General features: G+C 46.9%; 1 protein-coding gene across 3 annotated transcripts in view; it reads right to left on the reverse strand.

Annotated features, from left to right (window-relative positions):
• LOC129829472 (slit homolog 3 protein-like) overlaps positions 1 to 23,698 on the reverse strand; it is a 450,259-nt gene that overhangs the window by 3,848 nt on the left and 422,713 nt on the right. For 2 of the 3 annotated variants that reach the window (XM_055891174.1, XM_055891173.1), the window contains 3 exons: positions 16,310 to 16,473; positions 5,827 to 5,959; positions 233 to 2,096 (listed from right to left, as the gene is read on the reverse strand). In XM_055891174.1, coding sequence (XP_055747149.1) covers positions 1,784 to 2,096; positions 5,827 to 5,959; positions 16,310 to 16,473 — 610 coding nt within the window. In that variant the 3' untranslated portion in view covers positions 233 to 1,783. The other variant, XM_055891175.1, reaches the window with a different exon arrangement.

Consider the following 23,698-nt stretch of genomic DNA (forward strand, 5'->3'; position numbering starts at 1 on the left):
ACACAACTGGTCAGTTTTTATGTTTCAATAAAGAATGTAAAATATTCTCTGCTTCAAATATCTCAATAAAATGGAGATTGCTTTGGCATCGTTAACATCGTATCTCTGACGAGCCAGGGAGGGATAGACCTGGTACAATACATACACAAGAGAGAGCTGTTTCAGACTGGACAGTTCTTTGGGAACAGATGTCAGGAGGTTTCCTTCCAGGTATCTGAAATGAGGAGGAATGTGAAGACATTAGACCTCTCTCTCTCTCTCACTCTCTGTCACGTTCCTGACCTGTTTTCTCTTATTTTTGTATGTGTTTAGTTGGTCAGGGCGTGAGTTGGGGTGGGCATTCTATGCTATGTGTTTCTATGTTTAGGTCGTTTGTAATTAGCCTTATATGGTTCTCAATCAGGGACAGGTGTTTGACGTTTCCTCTGATTGAGAACCATATAAAGGTAGGCTGTTCACACTGTTTGTTTGTGGGTGGTTGTCTTCTGTGTCTGTGTATGTTGCACCAAACGGGACTGTTTCGGTTTGTTCATTCGTTTGATGTAGTCTGTTCCTGTTCGTGAGTTCTTTGTGTATTTATGTAAGTTCCATGTTCAGGTCTGTCTACATCGTTTTGTTATTTTGTAGTTTGTTGAAGTGTTTTCGGTTTTCGTCTCTACTTTAATAAACTTCGTTATGTCAAATCATCATGCTGCGCTGTGGTCCAATCCCTACTCCTCCTCTTCGTCCGAAGAGGAGGAGGACACCCGTTACACTCTCTCTCTGCATGCTGGGAGTGTTGGTGCATGCTGGGAATTGTATGAGCGAGTGCAAGTGGTGTCTGGAGTTAGATTGCCTGTGTTTTCTTTTTGTTTCCTTGTCTTTGTGTTTTCCTTGTTCTATGCATGATTAAGTTTTTTTTTCAGTGGTAGAATTAGGTATATTTTATTTCCTGTTGGAATTGCCCTGGTTTTGGTGGGGATGGCGACCCACATGGGGACGCCGTCCCTGTCAGTTTGACACAGCTTTAGGTGTGTTACTGAAACTAATGTCACTGTGGAGGAGTTTCTGGTCGCCGTAGGAGAGAAGGTAGGCTATGAGAATGTTGCTTATGCGTCGCAGGTTGAATAAAGGGGTGGTGTTTTTCTTCAAGAAGAGGGTCTTGTTGATCGGATGGTTGAGCATGGCGAACTTCTCAACCTATCTGTCATGATTTCCACCGAAGTCGTTTCCTCTCCTTGTTTGGGTGGTGTACGGCGGTCGGCGTCGCCGGTCTTCTAGCGGTTTTGTACCCATGTAGGTTCTTCTTGTCATCAAAAAGAAAAGAGGACCAAGGCACTCTTCATATAATTAATTAAAATGCCTTTATTAGCATGTTCAATAGAAACAACGTTTTTTTTTAAACCGACGCGTTTCGGCTGCATGGCCTTCGTCAGGGAGTACAAAACAAAAAGAGAATACAATGTCCTCTTTTGAACAGCTTTTCCAATTAGCCCTAATTGGAAGAGGGAGTGGTTACAAAATTGATTGGACATACCTAGTAGGCAATAATATACACATTAAAAAGTGAAATACTGTAGCTATGTTATCATAAACATACTCCAAGCTAGAAGTATCAAAGTATCAAAACACTTAGAAAGGTAGTTCTACCCTTAAATATTACTGGGAGAAGTGTCAAGAATAAGAAAGCAATATATTCCATAGTACACTAGAACACAGGAAAACATGAGCAACAGTCTAAACATAGCTGAGGGCAATTGAGCAAAATGTCCACTAGATGACAGTAAATGGACCCATCACGACCCTACAGGAAAGATGAGAAATCCATATCTTCATTTAAACCAGGGTACTTAGTGGCCTGTAGATTGTAAATCCAAAAACTTTCCCTTTGGTTTAACTGTTTAAGACGGTCCCCTTTTCTAATAGAGGCCGGAACATGATCAATACCCATAGCTTGTAGGGAGGCAGGGTTGCCATGGTGTAAGGACTTGTAGTGCCTTGCCATGGGGTAGTCTTCATTGCCTACCCGTATGGCGTATTTGTGTTCCGCCAAGCGGTCTTGAAGGCGTCTCTTTGTCCGTCCAATGTAGAACACCTTACACTGTGGACATTCCAATCTATAGATGACATGAGTGGTGTTGCAGTTAATGTAATGCTTGACGTAATACTCCATATTGGAAGCTGTGTCAACAAAATACTTCTTCTGTGCAATATTTCTGCAATGGTTGCAATGGTTACATTTAAAAGAGCCCTTGGGTTTGTGGTCAAGCCAAGTTTTTTGAGAGTCACCCGGAAGATAACTGTGGACTAATTTGTAATTTAGGGTAGGACATCTCTTAAAGCTTATGACTGGTGGCTCAGGAAAGACTTGGCGTAGTAGCGTATCATTTTGGATGATTCCCCAAGATTTTTAATGATTCTTTTAATGTTCTCTGCTTCAGTGCTGTATTTTGTAACAAAATACACTCTCTCTAACAGACATTGTGCTAAAAACAAGGAGAAGGAAGTACAACACCAGATCCTCGAGACGCAGAGTGGCTGCAGCTCCTGAAAGAACTGAAACCGGAAGGAAGCGGTGAAATGTGCGTCGCATAAATGTAAATGTGTGCAGATAGCAGCGAGGGTTGACTGGGTCCCGAAGAGAGTATATAAGAAGCATGCCTTCCCAAAAGAAGGTATGGTAGTGCTACTTGACTTATCACTGAACTCGTGATACTTCAAACTACCATCAACCTAAAAGGTCATATCTGACTTTCATACTCTAGAACAATTGTATCTTTTGACTGCTGATTTTTGGGCGAGACCTACTGAGACAATACCCTATACACTACCGGTGCTTAATACATCCACCCCCTAACCGGAGTTGATAAAAAGCATCAGTGGGGTTACAGAGGGTCTTGAGCTACGAAAGCAGTCTCGCTACTAATCAGTTATAAAAAATATCAAAAAAGAAAAAGTCAAAGTACAACTTCTAGCAGAAGAAACAGATACTGAGTGATTGGCTAAACTTATGGAGAAAATGTGAGTTGAAGAACATACTCTGTCCGGGAACCAACCAGGGCAACGTACGCCAAGGTAATTAACCGCTTGTTGTAATACATAGATAAGGCATTAAGAGTTCAGGTGTATTGATGATTATTGATGTTTTATTGTAAGGACGTAAAGAAACTGTAATGATGTGTAAAACTGTGTACTTTGCAAACATTGAATAAAAAGTAGAAACTAGACCCAAAGCCCTTGGGGAGAGAACACCTCTGACACTCCAAGATCTGGGGGAACAAGTCTAGTTTCTACACAAAAGACAATTTAAAGGATTGGACAGCCAACTCATTTATATTGTAAAAAGTAAAGTTACTCTGTATTAATATTCAAGCAGTATTAACCGACGGATATAGGCATTAAATCGTAAATCGTGTGTCTAGATACAAGAGTAATTGGGAACCCTATAAAGCAATGGCGAGTTGAAGAGTCTACTTTTTGGGAACCCTATAGAGCAATGGCGAGTGGAAGAGTCTACTCTATAAAGGGTAAATAGGCATTAAATCGTAAATCGATTTACAACCGATTTTATGGTTTATGTCTAGATACAAGAGTCTTTGGGAACCCTAGAGAGCAAGGGCGAGTTGAGAGCCTACTCTTTGGGAACCCTAGAGAGCAAGGGCGAGTTGAGAGCCTACTCTTTGGGAACCAAAGATGCCTGGTAAAGGTACCACAAGGAAGAGGTTCTCTAAGTCTGATTGATATTATCTAAGATCCCGAAACAATAAACACTAAAAGGCAATTCTCCGAGATAAGGGCAGGAATAACCAACCCAGGTCAGTCCGGCGGACCTGTGAATCATCTGTTTGTCGAATGATATAAGAACTCGAGTGATACGACTTGCGTCAGTCTTGACGGGGGACCCGGTAAGGTCTACTCAAAATCCCCTACCGCAACACTATATTGTTCAATTCCTTAATTTTGTTCAACACATCTGTGGTATCTCGAAGATAGGCTGGGAGTGACGTCAGAAAAGGCTTAATAAAGTAATCAATGTACTTAGAGATGGGTTCTGTCAGACTTTCATTACCACTAATGACTGGTCTTTCTGGGGGATTTTCAAGATTTTATTTTCTTCTTGTATTGCCGTTGGTTTTGAAATTAAACTGCTCCGGCTATTACCTATTTCTGCTCTGCTGCGTCTGACCTCACTGCCACCAGTTACGCAACCCTAACACTATCCCTAACAAGTTAAGTAGGTATTTTTACTTAAGTTCTTTACACCACTGCTATGTGTTCAGCCAGCCTACGTTCATGCCTGTTAGGTGTGGGGTGTACCAAGCTGGGTCATCTGATGCGGAGTAGGAGTAGATCGTTGGAGGAGCTGGGAGAAAGAGCAGGGATCTGATCATCCCACCTACTGAGGAAGATCATAGCTGAGGTCTGCGATTCCTTGCCAGTACTTCATCGGCAGTATGTGACTGATACTTCCAACTCTGATCGGTGGACGGAGGGTCGGATGATGTGTTCCCTGCGCTGAATGTTAGTGCTGCGGCGGGGGCGTTAGAGGAGGACGTGGGGATACTGCTTTCCTTCCATACCCCGGAGCTGGGGGAGTTCAAGGCGGTGGGAAAGAAGGCCATGTACATGATATGTGTATAAGTGTCCCGTGCTTCTTCCCTGGAAGGGGTGAAATGGATGAGGTGGGCAGGTGTGTTTGGTCCAGGTGCCTCCCCAAAAGGAGGCACCAAAAGTCTTTATATAAAGTGCCTATTGATAAGAGGACAGCTGACCTCCAATGGAGGATAATACACGGAGCTTAGCCACCAACATGCATCTGGTACACCTGGATCCTTCTGTTGGGGAAGGGTGACCATTCTGTATGAAACTCTGGCACATATGTTCTTACAGTGTCCCAGGTTGGTCGGGATGATTGACTTGATCACTAGTTGGTTCTCAACTCTGGGAGATGTTTTCTCTTCCCGACTGTTTATAATTGGGTCAAAGTCCAGGTTTAGTCGAGGGGCTGTAGTTGTCTTACTTAACTTTGTGTCAGGGGCAGCTAAATTAGCAATCTGGAAGACATGAAAGAACAGTATTCGGGGACAGGAGTCTGTGGATGTGGTAGGCATGCTGGAGGGGATGTTGCCAGCGAGACTGAGGGTTGTTTTCCTATTACAAACTGGTTAATAACATTGGGCTGTTAATGAGCATATGGGGTCTACAGAAGTTGTTGTGGAGGAAGATTTGGTGTTGTGTTTTTGAATGATGTGTAACCATGGTTTTGTTTGAATGTTTATTGTTCCCAGATCCAATAAAGATTTTTTAAATCTCTCTCTCTCTTGCTCTGATGGTAAAGTGCCCAGGCAGTGTGGTGTTAATGCAGCAGTTTCTCAGTGTACCATCTCAGTCTCTCTGGATCACTGGGTCATTTGGTGGTGATGAACATCCCCTGTACCCCCCCACTGATACGCCTCATTGACCTTCAGCTATGGAGCTATTTTTTTTATTTAACCTTTATTTAACTAGGCAAGACAGTTAAGAACAAATTCTTATTTACAATGATGGCCTAGAAACAATGGCTTTACTGCCTTTTTTACCAGGGATTCGATCTAGCAACCTTTCAGTTACTGGCCCAACGCTCTAACCACTAGGCTACCTGCCACCCCTATGGGCACCCGACCTCACCTGGCCTCACCCAGCCATACCCTGGCCTCACCCAGCCTTACCCCGGCCTTACCCTGGCCTCACCCAGCTGATGACGACTAGTCCTCTGAATAACACAGAGCACAGACAAAAACTAGCAAGCCAGAGGAGGTGTGTGTGTGTGTGTGTGTGTGTGTGTGTGTGTGTGTGTGGGTGACTCACAGCTCGGTGGTGTCCTTGGGTATGCCCTTGGGCAGAATGCGTAGCCCCCGGTTACTGCAGCGCACAATTGTGTCTGAGCATGTGCATGACTCCGGGCAGCTTGACACTGGAAAACATACATTCTCCTCAGTGCCTGCAGAGAGAGAGGAAGAAAGAAAGAGAGGGAGAGAGAGAGAGGGGGAGAGAGAAAGGGAGAGAGGGAGGGAAGAGAGAGAGAGCAAGGGGATAGAGGAGAGAGAGAGAGAGAGAGGGGTGGGGGAGAATGAGGGGGAGAGAAAGGGAGAGAGAGGGAAGGGAGAGAGAGAGAGAGAGAGAGAGGGGATAGAGGGGGAGAAAGAGAGGGAGGGAAGGGAGAGATAGAGGGGAAGAGAGAAAGAGAGAGAGAGGGAGGGAAGGGAGAGAGAGAGAGAGGGGGGGGGGTAGAGGGGGAGAAAGAGAGGGAAGGAAGGAAGGAAGACAGATGAAATATGACTGTAAATCACATCACATTCCACTCACATTAGAGGAGAAGTTAAGGAGAGGAGGGTACAAAATAGTTAATGATAGACATTTCACAACCTGGCAACAGTGCCAGAACTTTACTCTGCCCCTTTGAAAGTGGAACTCTATAAATGAAGCCCTAAGTTGATTGAGAATCTGATAATTGCACCAACATATCCTAAATCTCTCAGCCAGTTGCCTGCATAGTGTGAGGAACATTTTTGGGGCTACCGAGTGGTGCAGCGGTCTAAGGCACTGTATCTCAGTGCTAGAGGCGTCACTATAGACCCTGGTTTGATTACAACCTGACGTGATTGGGAGTCCCATAGGGCGATGCACAATTGGCCCAACGTTGTCCGGGTTAGGGTGTGGCAAGGGGTAGGGTTAGGGTTAGGGTGTGGCAAGGGGTAGGGTTAGGGTTAGGGGTAAGGTTAGGGTTAGGGTTAGGGTGTGGCAAGGGGTAGGGTTAGGGTTAGGGGTAAGGTTAGGGTTTGGCCGGGGTAGGCCGTCATTGTAAATAAGAATTTGTTCTTAACTGACTTGCCTAGTTAAATAAAGGTTCAATAAATATAAATAAAAATACCATTATTACAGAAAAACAGGAGATATGGCACATAATATTGCTCTTGGCCTGAGTCTTCCTCCATTTCCCTCCATCCCCAAGCAGCTCTCATCCAAGGCCTGAGAGATGATATCTGTAAAGGCTTGAATTACACCCCAGGTGAGAAAGAAACAGGGAAATAAGACATTAATGGAAGGTAATCTGAAGTGTGCTCAACAATAACCCACAGCACTGCCTGGGTCTGGGACAGGGTCTGGGACAGGGTCTGGCTTGGCTGATGCAGCCTGTCTGTAGAGGACTAGGGGCTGGATGGAGGGAGGGAGCCGAAATGCTGACTTGTTGATTGGGGGACCTGAAATCTCCCACTAATTAACACTTTTTTTCTACGTCATTACTCTAGCTACAACTAGAAGTCTAAAAATAGGACGGAGTCAGTGAGTGTCATTGTAACTGCAGCAATGTGGACCTTGAGGTGGAGGGATACAGAGTGCCCTAAATCCTCCTCCTGCTCCCTCCTACTTAGCATGTAGCATTGAGGGCTAAATGAAACATGACCTTCCGCCTATGGCTTCCAGCTATAGATACAGAGCCTTCAGAAAGTATTCATACTCCTTGACTTTTTCCACATGTTGTTGTGTTACAGACAGAATTTAAAATGGATTCAATTGAGATTTTGTGTCCCTGGCCTACACACAATACCCCATAATGTCAAGGTGGAATTATGTTTTTAGCAATGTTTACAAAATAATAAAAAATGAAAGGCTGAAATGTCTTGAGTCAATAATTATTCAACCCCTTTGTAAAAATGTGTTTAACAAGTCACATAATAAGTTGCATGGACTCACTCTATGTGCAATAATAGTGTTTAACATGATTTTTGAATGACTACCTGATCTCTGTACACCACACATACATTTATCTGTAAAGTCCCTCAGTCGAGAAGTGAATTTTAAACACAGTTTCAACCATAAAGATCACTGAGGTTTTCCAATACCTCGAAAGAAGGGCACCTATTGGTAGATGGGAAAAAGAAAAAAAATCAGACATTGAATATCCCTTTGAGCATGGTGAAGTTATTAATTACACTTTGGATGGTGTATCAATACACCCAGTCACTACAAAGATACAGGCATCCTCCCTAACTTAGTTTCCGGAGAGGAAGGAAACCGCTCAGTGATTTCACCATGAGGCCAAAGGGGACTTTAAAGCACTTAGTTTAATGGCTGTGAAAGGAGAAAACATGATTTGACTCCTTTCTGTTTTCTCTCTAACAGGGATTCTATCCAACCTTTTTAAGGTACATCGGGGGGGGAAATCCGCTAGACACGCTGGGGTCTTTTTGTGTTGGTAAAATGTAGTATGCGGGAAATGTAGGTGGAAACGATTTTATGTGCAAATATTGATTTAATATCAAAGTAAACTTGGAGTTACGTGACGGGAGAGCATGCAGTTTATTAGGCTACAGATGAAAGAAGTTATGATGAACTTCACAGGGTGGTGAAAGAACAGGGTGATGAACTTCACAGGGTGGTGAAAGAACAGGGTGATGAACTTCACAGGGTGGTGAAAGTACAGGGTGATGAACTTCACAGGGTGGTGAAAGTACAGGGTGATGAACTTCACAGGGTGGTGAATGAACAGGGTGGTGAAAGTACAGGGTGATGAACTTCACAGGGTGGTGAAAGTACAGGGTGGTGAAAGTACAGGGTGATGAACTTCACAGGGTGGTGAAACTACAGGGTGATGAACTTCACAGGGTGGTGGAAGAACTTGATGCTCCTTTCCAATAAATATAAAATGTATATGTGTATTTTAACCCAATAATGGTTGAATTAAAGAAGTTTAAGCTTCCTATCAATCATTCTTTTAAAACCAGGGGTGTATTCATTATGGAAACCGTTTACCGTTTAAGAACCAAACGGAAGCAAACAGAGCAAAACTAGAGGTAGGTCCCTCCCTGTTTTGTTCCATTTGCTTCAGTTTAAGAAACGTTTTGCAACAGAATCGACGTAATGAATACGCCCCAGTGGACAACTAGTGAAAAATGCTCTCTTGCAACAGCTGCATAGCGCTGATCCCAGCCTATGGAATTAAATGTTGAGTTCCTCCCTTCTAAACTCCCCTGTGGTATTGTGCTCCATACTGTCAACAACTAGTTTCATTTCAGAAGACCAGGAATGTGGTTTTTAATTCCTGCTGATTTCCCAAACATTCCATAGGCCTAGCAGCCTTTCTCAAACTCGCACACTTCTGATAGACTTAAACAGCTGCTAATTATCAAGATATCAAAGTGTCACAAAAATGTCAACAATAGGCCTATAGCAAATGCATCATATGGCATACATTTGCAAATAACAATTATCGGTAGTGCTCAAAGCATGCAGTTCCATAAGAGCAGCATTTCCTTTTCAACTCGAAGAGCCCAATCAGTCCTCCATGACAACACAATCATAAACAACAGTGTAGGCTAATTAGTCCTTAGTTTTGGGGTTATGCTCTAATATTTATTTCCAAGTCCTATTTGTGAAAATCAAGGGGTAATTAGAATGATTGAAAATCTGACACTGTTATTTAAAAAAATATTTTTTATTATAGCCTAATCATATTATTATCTGTAGTATAAAGCAATGGGCTAGAAGAAGTCTACATTACCAACTTATAAAGTGAAATGCTACAAACATTTATGGGCAGCTATGTAAACGCTAACATTGATTTATCCTGCAATTGGTAATATACATTTTTGTCTTCTTCTAATGCCTCTTAAGCAGGTTGACGTTTATTGGGAGGAGTCTTGTCCGTGAAAAGAAGAAAGTCTGTACAGAATAGAAATATTCCAAAACATACATCCTGTTTACAAGGCATTGAGGTAATACTGCAAAAAATGTGGCAACGTAATTAACATTTTGTTCTGAATACAAAGTGTTATGTTTCGGGAAAATCCAATACAACACATTACTGAGTACCACTCTCCATATTTGCATAGAGGTGGCTACATCATATTATAGGTATGCTTGTAATCGTTAAGGACTGGGAGCCTTTCAGGATGAAAAATGTACGGAACGGAGATAAGCACAGGTAAAATCCTAGAGGAAGACCTGGTTCAGTCTGCTTTCCACCAGCCACTGGGAGATGAATTCACCTTTCAGCAGAACAATAACCTAAATCACAAGGCCAAATCTACACTGGAGTTGCTTACCAAGAAGACAGTGAATTTTCTGGAGTGTCCAGTTTTGACTTAAATCTGCTTGAAAATCTATGGCAAGACTTGAAAATGGTTGTCTAGCAATGATCAATAACCAATTTGACAGAGCTTGAATATTTTTTTAAAGAATAATGGGCAAATATTTTACAATCCAGGTGTTCAAAGCTCTTAGAGACTCACCCAGAAAGACTCTTGGCTGATATCGCTGCCGAAGGTGTTTGTTCATGTATTGACTCAGGGGTGTGAATACTTATGTAAATGAGATATTTCATTTTCAATAAATGTGTACAAATTTCTAAAAACATGATTTCACTTTGTCACTATGGGGTATTGTGTGTGTAGATTGGTAAGAAAAAATATATATACTTAATCAATTTTAAATTCAGTCAGTAACACAACAAAATGTGGAATAATTCAAGGTGTCACGATCGTGTGGGGGATTGACGGACCAAAACGCAGCAGTTGGAAAATAAGCCATCTTCTTTTATTTTAAAAGATGACGAAAAAGAAACACGAAACACTTTAACAAAACAACAAAACGACCGTGAAGCTACAAACGTTGTGCACATACATACAGGCTACAAACGTTCTACATAGACAATTACTCACAACCAATGAGAGCCTATGGCTACCCTAAATAAGGCTCCCAATCAGAGACAACCGAAATCAGCTGTCTCTAATTGGGAACTCATTCAGGTAACCATAGACTCTCCTAGATAACTAAACATACATAGACAACGCTAGACATCTACACTCAACACAAACCCATATACTACACCCCATAACCCCTTTACCATATAAACACCCAAAACCAACAAAACATAAACATTCCCCATGTCACACCCTGACCTAACTAAAATAATAAAGAAAACAAAGAATACTAAGGCCAGGGCGTGACATAACCCCCCCCTTGAGGCGCGAACTCCGGGCGCACCATACACAGTCTAGGGGAGGGTCTGGGTGGGCTTCCCTCCACGGTGGCGGCTCCGGCTCTGGTCGTGGTCCCCACTTCACCACAGTCCCTAACCACCTGCTTAGCTTCTTCAAAATGACCCCTCTCCACATTAATCCCATTACATTAAGGGGGAGTTCCGGACTAAGGGACAGCTCCGGACTAAGGGCCAGTACCAGGGTAAGGGGCAGTACCAGGGTCAGGGGCAGTACCAGGGTAAGGGGCAGCACCAGGGTAAGGGGCAGCACCAGGGTAAGGGGCAGCACCAGGGTAAGGGGCAGCTCCGGACTGAGGAATGGCAGCTCCGGACTGAGGAATGGCAGCTCCGGACTGAGGAACGGCAGCTCCGGACTGAGGGACGGCAGCTCCGGACTGAGGGACGGCAGCTCCGGACTGAGGGACGGCAGCTCCGGACTGAGGGACTGCAGCTCCGGACTGAGGGACTGCAGCTCCGGACTGAGGGACTGCAGCTCCGGACTGAGGGACTGCAGCTCCGGACTGAGGGACTGCAGCTCCGGACTGAGGGACTGCAGCTCCGGACTGAGGGACTGCAGCTCCGGACTGAGGGACTGCAGCTCCGGACTGAGGGACTGCAGCTCCGGACTGAGGGACGGCCCATGGCTGGCTGACAGATCTGGCTGCTCATGTCTGGCTAACGGATCTGGCTGCTCATGGCTGGCTGACTGATCTGGCTGCTCATGGCTGGCTGACGGATCTGACTGCTCATGGCTGGCTGACTGATCTGACTGCTCATGGCTGGCTGACGGATCTGGCTGCTCATGGCTAGCTGACGGATCTGGCTGCTCATGGCTGGCTGACGGATCTGGCAGATCCTGTCTGGTTGGCGGCTCTGGCAGATCCTGTCTGGTTGGCGGCTCTGGCAGATCCTGTCTGGTTGGCGGCTCTGGCAGATCCTGTCTGGTTGGCGGCTCTGGCAGATCCTGTCTGGCGGACGGCTCTGGCAGATCCTGTCTGGCGGACGGCTCTGGCGGCTCCTGTCTGGCGGACGGCTCTGGCGGCTCCTGTCTGGCGGACGGCTCTGGCGGCTCCTGTCTGGCGGACGGCTCTGGCGGCTCCTGTCTGGCGGACGGCTCTAGCGGCTCCTGTCTGGCGGACGGCTCAGTGGGCTCATGGCAGACGGGCGGCTTTGCAGGCTCATGGCAGACGGGCGGCTTTGCAGGCTCATTGCAGACGGATGGCTCAGATGGCGCTGGGGAGACGGATGGCTCAGATGGCGCTGGGGAGACGGATGGCTCAGATGGCGCTGGGGAGACGGATGGCTCAGATGGCGCTGGGGAGACGGATGGCTCAGATGGCGCTGGGGAGACGGATGGCTCAGATGGCGCTGGGGAGACGAGCAATTCAGTCATCGCTGTGCAGACGGCAGACTCCTGCCGGCTGAGGCGCACTGTAGGCCTGGTGCGTGGTGCCGGGACTGGTGGCACCGGGCTGGGGACACGCATCTCAGGGCTAGTGCGGGGAGCAGCAACAGGACGCACAGGACTCTGGGGACACACAGGAGGCTTGGTGCGTGGTTTAGACACTGGTGGTAAAGGGCTGGAGACACGCACCATATAGCTAGTGCGTGGAGGAGGCACTGGTGGTACTGGATTGGGGCGGGGAGGTGGCGCCGGAAATACCGGACCGTGCAGGCGTACTGGCTCCCTTGAACGCCGAGCCTGCCCAACCTTACCTGGTTGTATGCTCCCCGTCGCCTGACCAGTGCGGGGAGGTGGAATGACCCGCACCGGCCTATGTAGGCGAACCGGGGACACCATGCGTAAGGCTGGTGCCATGTACGCCGGCCCGAGGAGACGCACTGGTGACCAGATGCGTTGGGCCGGCTTCATGACATACGGCTCAACGCTCAGTCTAGCCCGGCCGATACGTGGAGCTGAAATGTACCGAACCGGGCTATGCACGCGTACAGGAGACACCGTGCGCTCTACTGCGTAACACGGTGTCTGCCCGTACTCTCGCTCTCCACGGTAAGTACAAGGAGTAGGCGCAGGTTTCCTACCTGACTTCGCCACACTCCCTTTAAGGCCCCCCCCAAGAAATTTTTGGGTTGTACTCACGGGTTTCCAGCCTTGTCTCCGTGCTGCCGCCTCATATCGCCTCCTCTCGGCTTTCGCTGCCTCCAGCTCTTCACGAGGGAGGCGATATTCTCCAGGTTGATCCCAAGGTCCATTTCCTTCCAATTCGTCCTCCCAACTCCAGAAATCCTGTGTAGGTAGGTCCTGTTGCCGCCTTCCATGCCGCTTGGTCCTATGGTGAGTAATTCTGTCACGATCGTGTGGGGGATTGACGGACCAAAACGCAGCAGTTGGAAAATAAGCCATCTTCTTTTATTTTAAAAGATGACGAAAAAGAAACACGAAACACTTTAACAAAACGAACAAAACAACAAAACGACCGTGAAGCTACAAACGTTGTGCACATACATACAGGCTACAAACGTTCTACATAGACAATTACTCACAACCAATGAGAGCCTATGGCTACCCTAAATAAGGCTCCCAATCAGAGACAACCGAAATCAGCTGTCTCTAATTGGGAACTCATTCAGGTAACCATAGACTCTCCTAGATAACTAAACATACATAGACAACGCTAGACATCTACACTCAACACAAACCCATATACTACACCCCATAACCCCTTTACCATATAAACACCCAAAACCAACAAAACATAAACATTCCCCATGTCACACCCTGACCTAACTAAAATAATAAAGAAAACAAAGAATACTAAGGCCAGGGCGTGACACAAGGGGCATGAATATTTTCTGAAGCCACTGTAGCCGAACAAATGAAACTAGCGTAGCTCCTCTAGTGAAACTCTATATCTACTGTAAAACTTGGCTGTCTGGGACTAAAATATAATGTACCAAATTATTACAACTCACAAGTCAATTGACTATATGAGAAATTTTTTGGAGCTAATCCCTATAGTCCTTAAGAGTAGAAGTGCTCTTTTCCCAAGAGCCCAGTGCATTTGACAAGAGACCCACTGTGAGAGAGAGAGAGGCAGCTCATCCTGTGCTCGACCAGACCGAAGCCAAACCGCCTTTCCTTTCTGGTGTAACATTTTACGGCCACAGTTCAGTTCCTTGGGCCTCCATCTCCCTCACTCTGCCTGGGGGAAATGACCGAGTCCCCATAAAACCCACACTGACATGAGATAATGTGGTCGCCCACGGTTACTGTTCCATTGGTCTTCACAGTCCCTACTCCCTAGCCCTGGCCCCTGTTCTGTCAGATACAGGAGTTAATAGCTATGTGGGTGGACAGTGTGTGTGTCTGTGTGTGTGTGTGTCTGTGAGAGAGAGAGAGAGAGAGAGAGAGAGTGTGTCCCACATGCCGTGGACTACAGGAGGACAGAGTCATGGAGGGGAGGGGGTTGTGTAGACGGTCTTGGGCCTATGCCTCGTAACAGGTGGAAGCAGCAGATTTCGTGGTGCATTTTACACAGCCGATGGATGTAGATGGAGAGGTGTGACAGTAGCTAAGACAGAAATAGAGCAGTGAGTCTAAAAGTCAGAACCAGGGGCCCTGGACACAAAGCCTGCTGTCATAAGACCCTTCACATAGAGCCTTCCTCAGAACCAGGGGCCCTGGACACAAAGCCTGCTGTCATAATACCCTTCACATAGAGTCTGACCCAGAACCAGGGACCCTGGACACAAAGCCTGCTGTCATAAGACCGTTCACATAGAGCCTGCCCCAGAACCAGGGGCCCTGGACACAAAGCCTGCTGTCATAATACCCTTCACATAGAGCCTGCCCCAGAACCAGGGGCCCTGGACACAAAGCCTGTTGTCATAATACCCTTCACATAGAGCCTGCCCCAGAACCAGGGGCCCTGGACACAAAGCCTGCTGTCATAATACCCTTCACATAGAGCCTGCCCCAGAACCAGGGGCCCTGGACACAAAGCCTGCTGTCATAAGACCCTTCACATAGAGCCGGATGGTTAGATGGATGAGGGTGCGGGAGAAACAGGGCCAGGTGTGATGGATGGTTAGATGGATGGGGGTGCGGGAGAAACAGGGCCAGGTGTGATGGATGGTTAGATGGATGAGGGTGTGGGAGAAACAGGGCCAGGTGTGATGGATGGTTAGATGGATGAGGGTCTGGGAGAAACAGGGCCAGGTGTGATGGATGGATAGATGGATGAGGGTGTGGGAGAAACAGGGCCAGGTGTGATGGATGGTTAGATGGATGAGGGTGCGGGAGAAACAGGGCCAGGTGTGATGGATGGTTAGATGGATGAGGGTGTGGGAGAAACAGGGCCAGGTGTGATGGATGGTTAGATGGGTGAGGGTCTGGGAGAAACAGGGCCAGGTGTGATGGATGGTTAGATGGATGAGGGTGCGGGAGAAACAGGGCCAGGTGTGATGGATGGTTAGATGGATGAGGGTGTGGGAGAAACAGGGCCAGGTGTGATGGATGGTTAGATGGATGAGGGTCTGGGAGAAACAGGGCCAGGTGTGATGGATGGTTAGATGGATGAGGGTGTGGGAGAAACAGGGCCAGGTGTGATGGATGGTTAGATGGATGAGGGTGTGGGAGAAACAGGGCCAGGTGTGATGGATGGTTAGATGGATGAGGGTGTGGGAGAAACAGGGCCAGGTGTGATGGATGGTTAGATGGATGAGGGTGTGGGAGAAACAGGGCCAGGTGTGATGGATGGTTAGATGGATGAGGGTCTGGGAGAAACAGGGCCAGGTGTGATGGATGGATAGATGGATGAGGGTGTGGGAGAAACAGGGCCAGGTGTGATGGATGGTTAGATGGATGAGGGTGCGGGTGCGGGAGAAACAGGGCCAGGTGTGATGGATGGTTAGATGGATGAGGTTCTGGGAGAAACAGGGCCAGGTGTGATGGATGGTTAGATGGATGGGGGTCTGGGAGAAACAGTGCCAGGTGTGATGGATGGTTAGATGGACGGGGGTGTGGGAGAAACAGGGCCAGGTGTGATGGATGGTTAGATGGATGAAGGTGTGGGAGAAACAGGGCCAGGTGTGATGGATGGTTAGATGGACGAGGGTCTGGGAGAAACAGGGCCAGGTGTGATGGATGGTTAGATGCATGAGGGTGCAGGAGAAACAGGGCCAGGTGTGATGGATGGTTAGATGGATGAGGGTGTGGGAGAAACAGGGCCAGGTGTGATGGATGGTTAGATGGATGAGGGTCTGGGAGAAACAGGGCCAGGTGTGATGGATGGGGTGTCTGTATTTTTAGGGGTTGTCTCTGTGGGCGTGGTGTGGTGTGTTTCGTACCGTCGCAGGTGAAATCGGGTTTAGCCACGTCCTGGATGGGGATCTCCTTGAGGAAGGCAGGTTTTTGACAGCGAGGGTTCCCACTCACAACCCTGGTCTTCTTCAGCCACAAACCCAGCCATGCCAGGTGACAGTCACACACGTAGGGGTTGGACAGCAGGTTACTGAGGGACAGAGAGAGAGAGAGGAGTGAGGGGGGTGAGAATGTGTGGGATTCATTTGGGTTCTGGTTTGCATCACTGACAAACTTAACTGACACAACAGCTTGCAGCCTTTGACAAGCCACTGAGGGAGCAGCCATCTTACAAGACCACGAATAGATGAGTAGATCACTGAAGAGGATAATAAACACTGAGTTGTCTATATTGACCACTATTTCACCAGGGAAATGTTAGGGAGAAACTATACCAAGCATTGAGCTGCTATTATTGGCATTTATCTTTTCACCATTGAGTGAGTCTCACTTAAGCAGCATTAAGCACCAGTAGACGCCAGTAGACACCAGTAGACACCAGTAGACACCAGTAAGCAACAGTAGACACCAGTAGACACCAGTAAGCAACAGTAGACACCAGTAAGCACCAGTAGACACCAGTAAGCAGCAGTAGACATCAGTAAGCACCAGTAGACACCAGTAAGCAACAGTAGACACCAGTCAGCACCAGTAGACACCAGTAAGCAGCAGTAGACACCAGTAAGCAGCAGTAGACACCAGTAAGCACCAGTAGACACCAGTAAGCAGCAGTAGACACCAGTAAGCACCAGTAGACACCAGTAAGCACCAGTAGATAGTTCGGAAGAGTTTGTGCATATATTATGATGACATTTTGTGACGCTTTTGTTGGTTTTGGACATTAATCTTTTATGGGGTGTTCAGGCACACAACATTTTTTCTTGAGGCATTCCGAAATCTACGCACTTTCGTCAGTGATTGGTCAACAGTAGGGATTGTTCAGTAAACGCTTTGTTGTCATTCAACGAGATGACTAATTTTCATGCACATTTTTTCCATTGAGAAATACTGCACCAAACATCTTAATTCGGGTGTACACAACACGGTTTTGGCCCCGATCTAGCCTTCCAAGACAAGTTTTTGAGATTGGAGGCAAAATCCCCATGTCGTTGCGTGAGCGGCCGTCAACGACAGTAGTTTAATATGAACCGGTCAGAGACCCAATCTGACGGCTACCAATCCCGTGTTTGAGCAGTCCCAGATGTCCCAATTATTTTCAAACGTGTTTGATTTTATCGGCACAAAATCTGCATTGCTCTTGTAGTGTGAGATGTGCAACGACAAGTTTTGAGAACGGTGATCAGCAGTAGCCAACGAGAGCTCGCCAGAGAAGAAGCCAGTAAGATGATGTCATTGTTTCACATCACCCAGAATGTGTAGACTCTCCAACAGGAGCCATGACTACTACTAGTATGCGTTTGTACTTGCCTGTAACCAAAGTGTCAAATCGTTACAGCTCTGAAATTCACAAGCAATGTTATTACATTTTTAAATGTTGGCTAATTATTTAAACTCTGTACGGTAAGCATGACTGTCTGACTGAAAGTTTGAGGCTGCTTTAAGCCACAGCTCGTTCCAGTTACCTTAACATTCTAATCACATCATCACATCATTGTTTTGGTGAGACAGCGTGGAGGTATGGAGAATCCTCACCACCAAATGAAGAATCTTGTAGTATGTGACCCCCAGTATGTGCCAGATCGTTTAGTGTGCGCACCACTACGTTGGCAACACAAAAAACTGCAGGAAAGATGGTCTTTTAATGTGAGGCCCAGTGATGTTAGGATTTTGAAAGTCGTGTCGTGTCCACCGGTCTTTAGTTAGATGTAAAATTGAGCGAATAAGATCTCCTTTGCATAAATGTTAAAATGAATGACACATCTCTTGAAGTGTATACTGTCTACGGTGTCTCAAAATGGATAAACACTACTATTGCCGCTTTTTTCTCATTTTTCAAGTGAAGGTCTTTTAAGGGAGTACGCGAGCACACTCGTTCGGTTCGCCTAGCCGACTTCGGCTAGCAGCCAGCCAAACTAAAGTATGCTGACGCCTTAAGCAGCAGTAAGCCCAGGAGACACCAGTAGACACCAGTAGACACCAGTAAACACCAGTAGGCACCAGTAAGCACCTGTAGACACCAGTAACCAGCCGTAGACACCAGTAACCAGCCATAGACAACAGTAACCAGCTGTAGACACCAGTAACCACCTGTAGACAACAGTAACCAGCCTTAGACACCAGTAACCAGCTGTAGACAACACAAACCAGCTGTAGGCATCAGTAACCAGCAGAGACACCAGTAACCAGCAGTAGACAACAGTAACCACCTGTAGACAACAGTAACCAGCCGTAGACAACAGTAACCAGCAGTAGACACCAGTAACCAGCCGTAGACACCAGTAACCAGCCATAGACAACAGTAACCAGCTGTAGACACCAGTAACCACCTGTAGACAACAGTAACCAGCCTTAGACACCAGTAACCAGCTGTAGACAACACAAACCAGCTGTAGGCATCAGTAACCAGCCGTAGACAAGAGTAACCAACTGTAGACACCAGTAACCAGCCGTAGACACTAGTAAGCACCAGTAGACACCAGTAACCACCTGTAGACACCAGTAACCATCTGTAGACAACAGTAACCAGCCGAAGACAACAGTAACCAGCTGTAGACACCAGTAACCACCTGTAGACAACAGTAACCAGCCTTAGACACCAGTAACCAGCCTTAGACACCAGTAACCAGCCTTAGACACCAGTAACCAGCTGTAGACAACACAAACCAGCCGTAGACACCAGTAACCAGCTGTAGCCAACAGTAACCAGCTGTAGACACCAGTAACCAGCTGTAGACACCAGTAACCAGCTGTAGACACCAGTAATCAGCTGTAGACACCAGTAATCAGCTGTAGACAACACAAACCAGCCGTAGACACCAGTAACCAGCTGTAGACACCAGTAATCAGCTGTAGACACCAGTAATCAGCTGTAGACACCAGTAACCAGCTGTAGACAACACAAACCAGCCGTAGACACCAGTAACCAGCTGTAGCCAACAGTAACCAGCTGTAGACACCAGTAACTAGCTGTAGACACCAGTAACAAGTTGTAGACACCAGTAACCAGCTGTAGACACCAGTAACCGCCTGTAGACACCAGTAACCAGTTGTAGACACCAGTAACCAGCTGTAGCCAACAGTAACCAGCTGTAGACACCAGTAACCAGCTGTAGACACCAGTAACCAGTTGTAGACACCAGTAACCAGCTGTAGACACCAGTAACCGCCTGTAGACACCAGTAACCAGTTGTAGACACCAGTAACCAGCTGTAGACACCAGTAACCAGCCGTAGACACCAGTAACCAGTTGTAGACACCAGTAGCCAGCTGTAGACACCAGTAACCAGCCGTAGACACCAGTAACCAGCCGTAGACACCAGTAACCAGCTGTAGACAACACAAACCAGCTGTAGACACCAGTAACCAGCTGTAGACACCAGTAACCAGCTGTAGACACCAGTAACCAGCCGTAGAAACCAGTAACCAGCCGTAGACACCAGTAACCAGCTGTAGACAACACAAACCAGCTGTAGACACCAGTAACCAGCTGTAGACACCAGTAACCAGCCGTAGACACCAGTAACCAGCCGTAGACACCAGTAACCAGCCGTAGACACCAGTAACCAGCCGTAGACACCAGTAACCAGCCGTAGACACCAGTAACCAGCTGTAGCCAACAGTAACCAGCTGTAGACACCAGTAACCAGCTGTAGACACCAGTAACCAGCTGTAACCAACAGTAACCAGCTGTAGACACCAGTAACCAGCTGTAGACACCAGTAACCAGCTGTAGACACCAGTAACCAGCCGTAGACAACAGTAAGTAGCAGTAGACACCAGTAAGCAGCAGTAGACAAGAGTAACCAGCTGTAGACACCAGTAACCAGCTGTAAACACCAGTAACCAGCTGTAGACACCAGTAACCAGCTGTAGACACCAGTAACTAGCTGTAGAAACCAGTAAGCAGCAGTAGGCACCAGTAACCAGCAGTAGACACCAGTAACCAGCTGTAGACACTAGTAAGCACCAGTAGATACTAGTAAGCACCAGTAGGCAGTTGTAGACACCAGTAACCAGCTGTAGACACCAGTAACCAGCCGTAGACACCAGTAACCAGCTGTAGACACCAGTAACCAGCTGTAGACACCAGTAATCAGCTGTAGACACCAGTAACCAGCTGTAGACAACACAAACCAGCCGTAGACACCAGTAACCAGCTGTAGCCAACAGTAACCAGCTGTAGACACCAGTAACCAGCTGTAGACACCAGTAACCGCCTGTAGACACCAGTAACCAGTTGTAGACACCAGTAACCAGCTGTAGCCAACAGTAACCAGCTGTAGACACCAGTAACCAGCTGTAGACACCAGTAACCAGTTGTAGACACCAGTAACCAGCTGTAGACACCAGTAACCGCCTGTAGACACCAGTAACCAGTTGTAGACACCAGTAACCAGCTGTAGACACCAGTAACCAGCCGTAGACACCAGTAACCAGTTGTAGACACCAGTAACCAGCTGTAGACACCAGTAACCAGCTGTAACCAACAGTAACCAGCTGTAGACACCAGTAACCAGCTGTAGACATCAGTAACCAGCTGTAGACACCAGTAACCAGCCGTAGACAACAGTAAGTAGCAGTAGACACCAGTAAGCAGCAGTAGACAAGAGTAACCAGCTGTAGACACCAGTAACCAGCTGTAAACACCAGTAACCAGCTGTAGACACCAGTAACCAGCTGTAGACACCAGTAACTAGGTGTAGAAACCAGTAAGCAGCAGTAGACACCAGTAACCAGCAGTAGACACCAGTAACCAGCTGTAGACACTAGTAAGCACCAGTAGATACTAGTAAGCACCAGTAGGCAGTTGTAGACACCAGTAACCAGCTGTAGACACCAGTAACCAGCCGTAGACACCAGTAACCAGCTGTAGACACCAGTAACCAGCTGTAGACACCAGTAATCAGCTGTAGACACCAGTAACCAGCTGTAGACAACACAAACCAGCCGTAGACACCAGTAACCAGCTGTAGCCAACAGTAACCAGCTGTATACACCAGTAACCAGCTGTAGACACCAGTAACCGCCTGTAGACACCAGTAACCAGCTGTAGACACTAGTAAGCACCAGTAGATACTAGTAAGCACCAGTAGGCAGTTGTAGACACCAGTAACCAGCTGTAGACACCAGTAACCAGCTGTAGACAACACAAACCAGCTGTAGACACCAGTAACCAGCTGTAGACACCAGTAACCAGCCGTAGACACCAGACTGTAATATGGTGTGTTAGTGACTGGAGCATTAACACAGCCTATAGCTTACAGGGAAAGGCTTGGAAGACCTTTCTTGTTTGAGAATGGAGGAGCTGAAAGGAGAGCGATTCCTGTGCTATCACAGCCCACAGCGTGGATTCAATATAGGAGGCTGACCTTAGAATGCACCACCATCCAGCCGCCTAAAACGGCCTCACGGCAGAGATCTAACGCCATGCGCTAAATCTCTTCACTTCCATGTGTTTAATTTGAATTATTTGTCCTACTGTATCTCACGGTAGAATAACTATTGTCATATTCACTACGAGAAGAGAAAACAGGGAGAAATTAAAGTCCCTTTGCTTTGTAACTTCCAGGCAGGCAGATGCTGTTAAAAAACAAAATATAAAGAGCATCAGAAAAGTTGAGAAAAGTGGTGGAAACATCATGAGGGAGGAAGTAGACAGGATGAACAAAATCACGGAGAAGGCTGGATCTACCATGGGCACACACCAGGAAAATCTAGAGCCATCCTGGATAAGAGGATCCTCAAGAAGCTCAGGAATGTAGAGGCCAACACTAGCCAACCCCTTTATAGTACCTGGAGAATCACAGTCTTAAAGTCAACACTAGTCACCCCTCCACAGTACCTGGAGCATCACAGTGTTATAGTCAATACTAGTCACTCCTCCACAGTACCTGGAGCATCACAGTGATATAGTTAACACTAGTCACCACTCCAAAGTACCTGGAGCATCACAGTGTTATAGTCAATACTAGTCACTCCTCCACAGTACCTGGAGCATCACATTGATATAGTCAATACTAGTCACCCCCTCCACAGTACCTGGAGCATCACAGTGTTATAGTCAACACTAGTCACCCCTCCACAGTACCTGGGGCATCACAGTGATATAGTCAATACTAGTCACCCCTTCACAGTACCTGGAGCATCACAGTGATATAGTCAACACTAGTCACCCCTCCACAGTACCTGGAGCATCACAGTGATATAGTCAACACTAGTCACTCCTCCACAGTACCTGGAGCATCACAGTGATATAGTCAACACTAGTCACCCCCTCCACAGTACCTGGAGCATCACAGTGATATAGTCAACACTAGTCTCCCCCTCCACAGTACCTGGAGCATCACAGTGATATAGTCAACACTAGTCACTCCTCCACAGTACCTGGAGCATCACAGTGTTATAGTCAATACTAGTCACCCCTCCACAGTACCTTGAGCATCACAGTGTTATAGTCAATACTAGTCACGCCTCCACAGTACCTGGAGCATCACAGTGATATAGTCAACACTAGTCACTCCTCCACAGTACCTGGAGCATCAAAGTGTTATAGTCAATACTAGTCACCCCTCCACAGTACCTGGAGCATCACAGTGATATAGTCAACACTAGTCACCCCTCCACAGTACCTGGATCATCACAGTGTTATAGTCAACACTAGTCACCCCTCCACAGTACCTGGAGCATCACAGTGTTATAGTCAACACTAGTCACCCCCTCCACAGTACCTGGAGCATCACAGTGTTAAAGTCAACACTAGTCACTCCTCCACAGTACCTGGAGCATCACAGTGTTATAGTCAATACTAGTCACCCCTCCACAGTACCTGGAGCATCACAGTGTTATAGTCAACACTAGTCACCCCTCCACAGTACCTGGATCATCACAGTGTTATAGTCAACACTAGTCACCCCTCCACAGTATGGAGCATCACAGTGATATAGTCAACACTAGTCACCCCTCCACAGTACCTGGAGAATCACAGTGATATAGTCAACACTAGTCACCCCTCCACAGTACCTGGAGAATCACAGTGATATAGTCAACACTAGTCACCCCTCCACAGTACCTGGACCATCACAGTGATATAGTCAACACTAGTCACCCCCTCCACAGTACCTGGAGCATCACAGTGATATAGTCAACACTAGTCACCCCTCCACAGTACCTGGAGCATCACAGTGATATAGTCAACACTAGTCACTCCTCCACAGTACCTGGAGCATCACAGTGATATAGTCAACACTAGTCACCCC

This window comes from Salvelinus fontinalis, chromosome 31 (assembly GCF_029448725.1).
Source record: "Salvelinus fontinalis isolate EN_2023a chromosome 31, ASM2944872v1, whole genome shotgun sequence".
NCBI lineage: Eukaryota > Metazoa > Chordata > Actinopteri > Salmoniformes > Salmonidae > Salvelinus > Salvelinus fontinalis.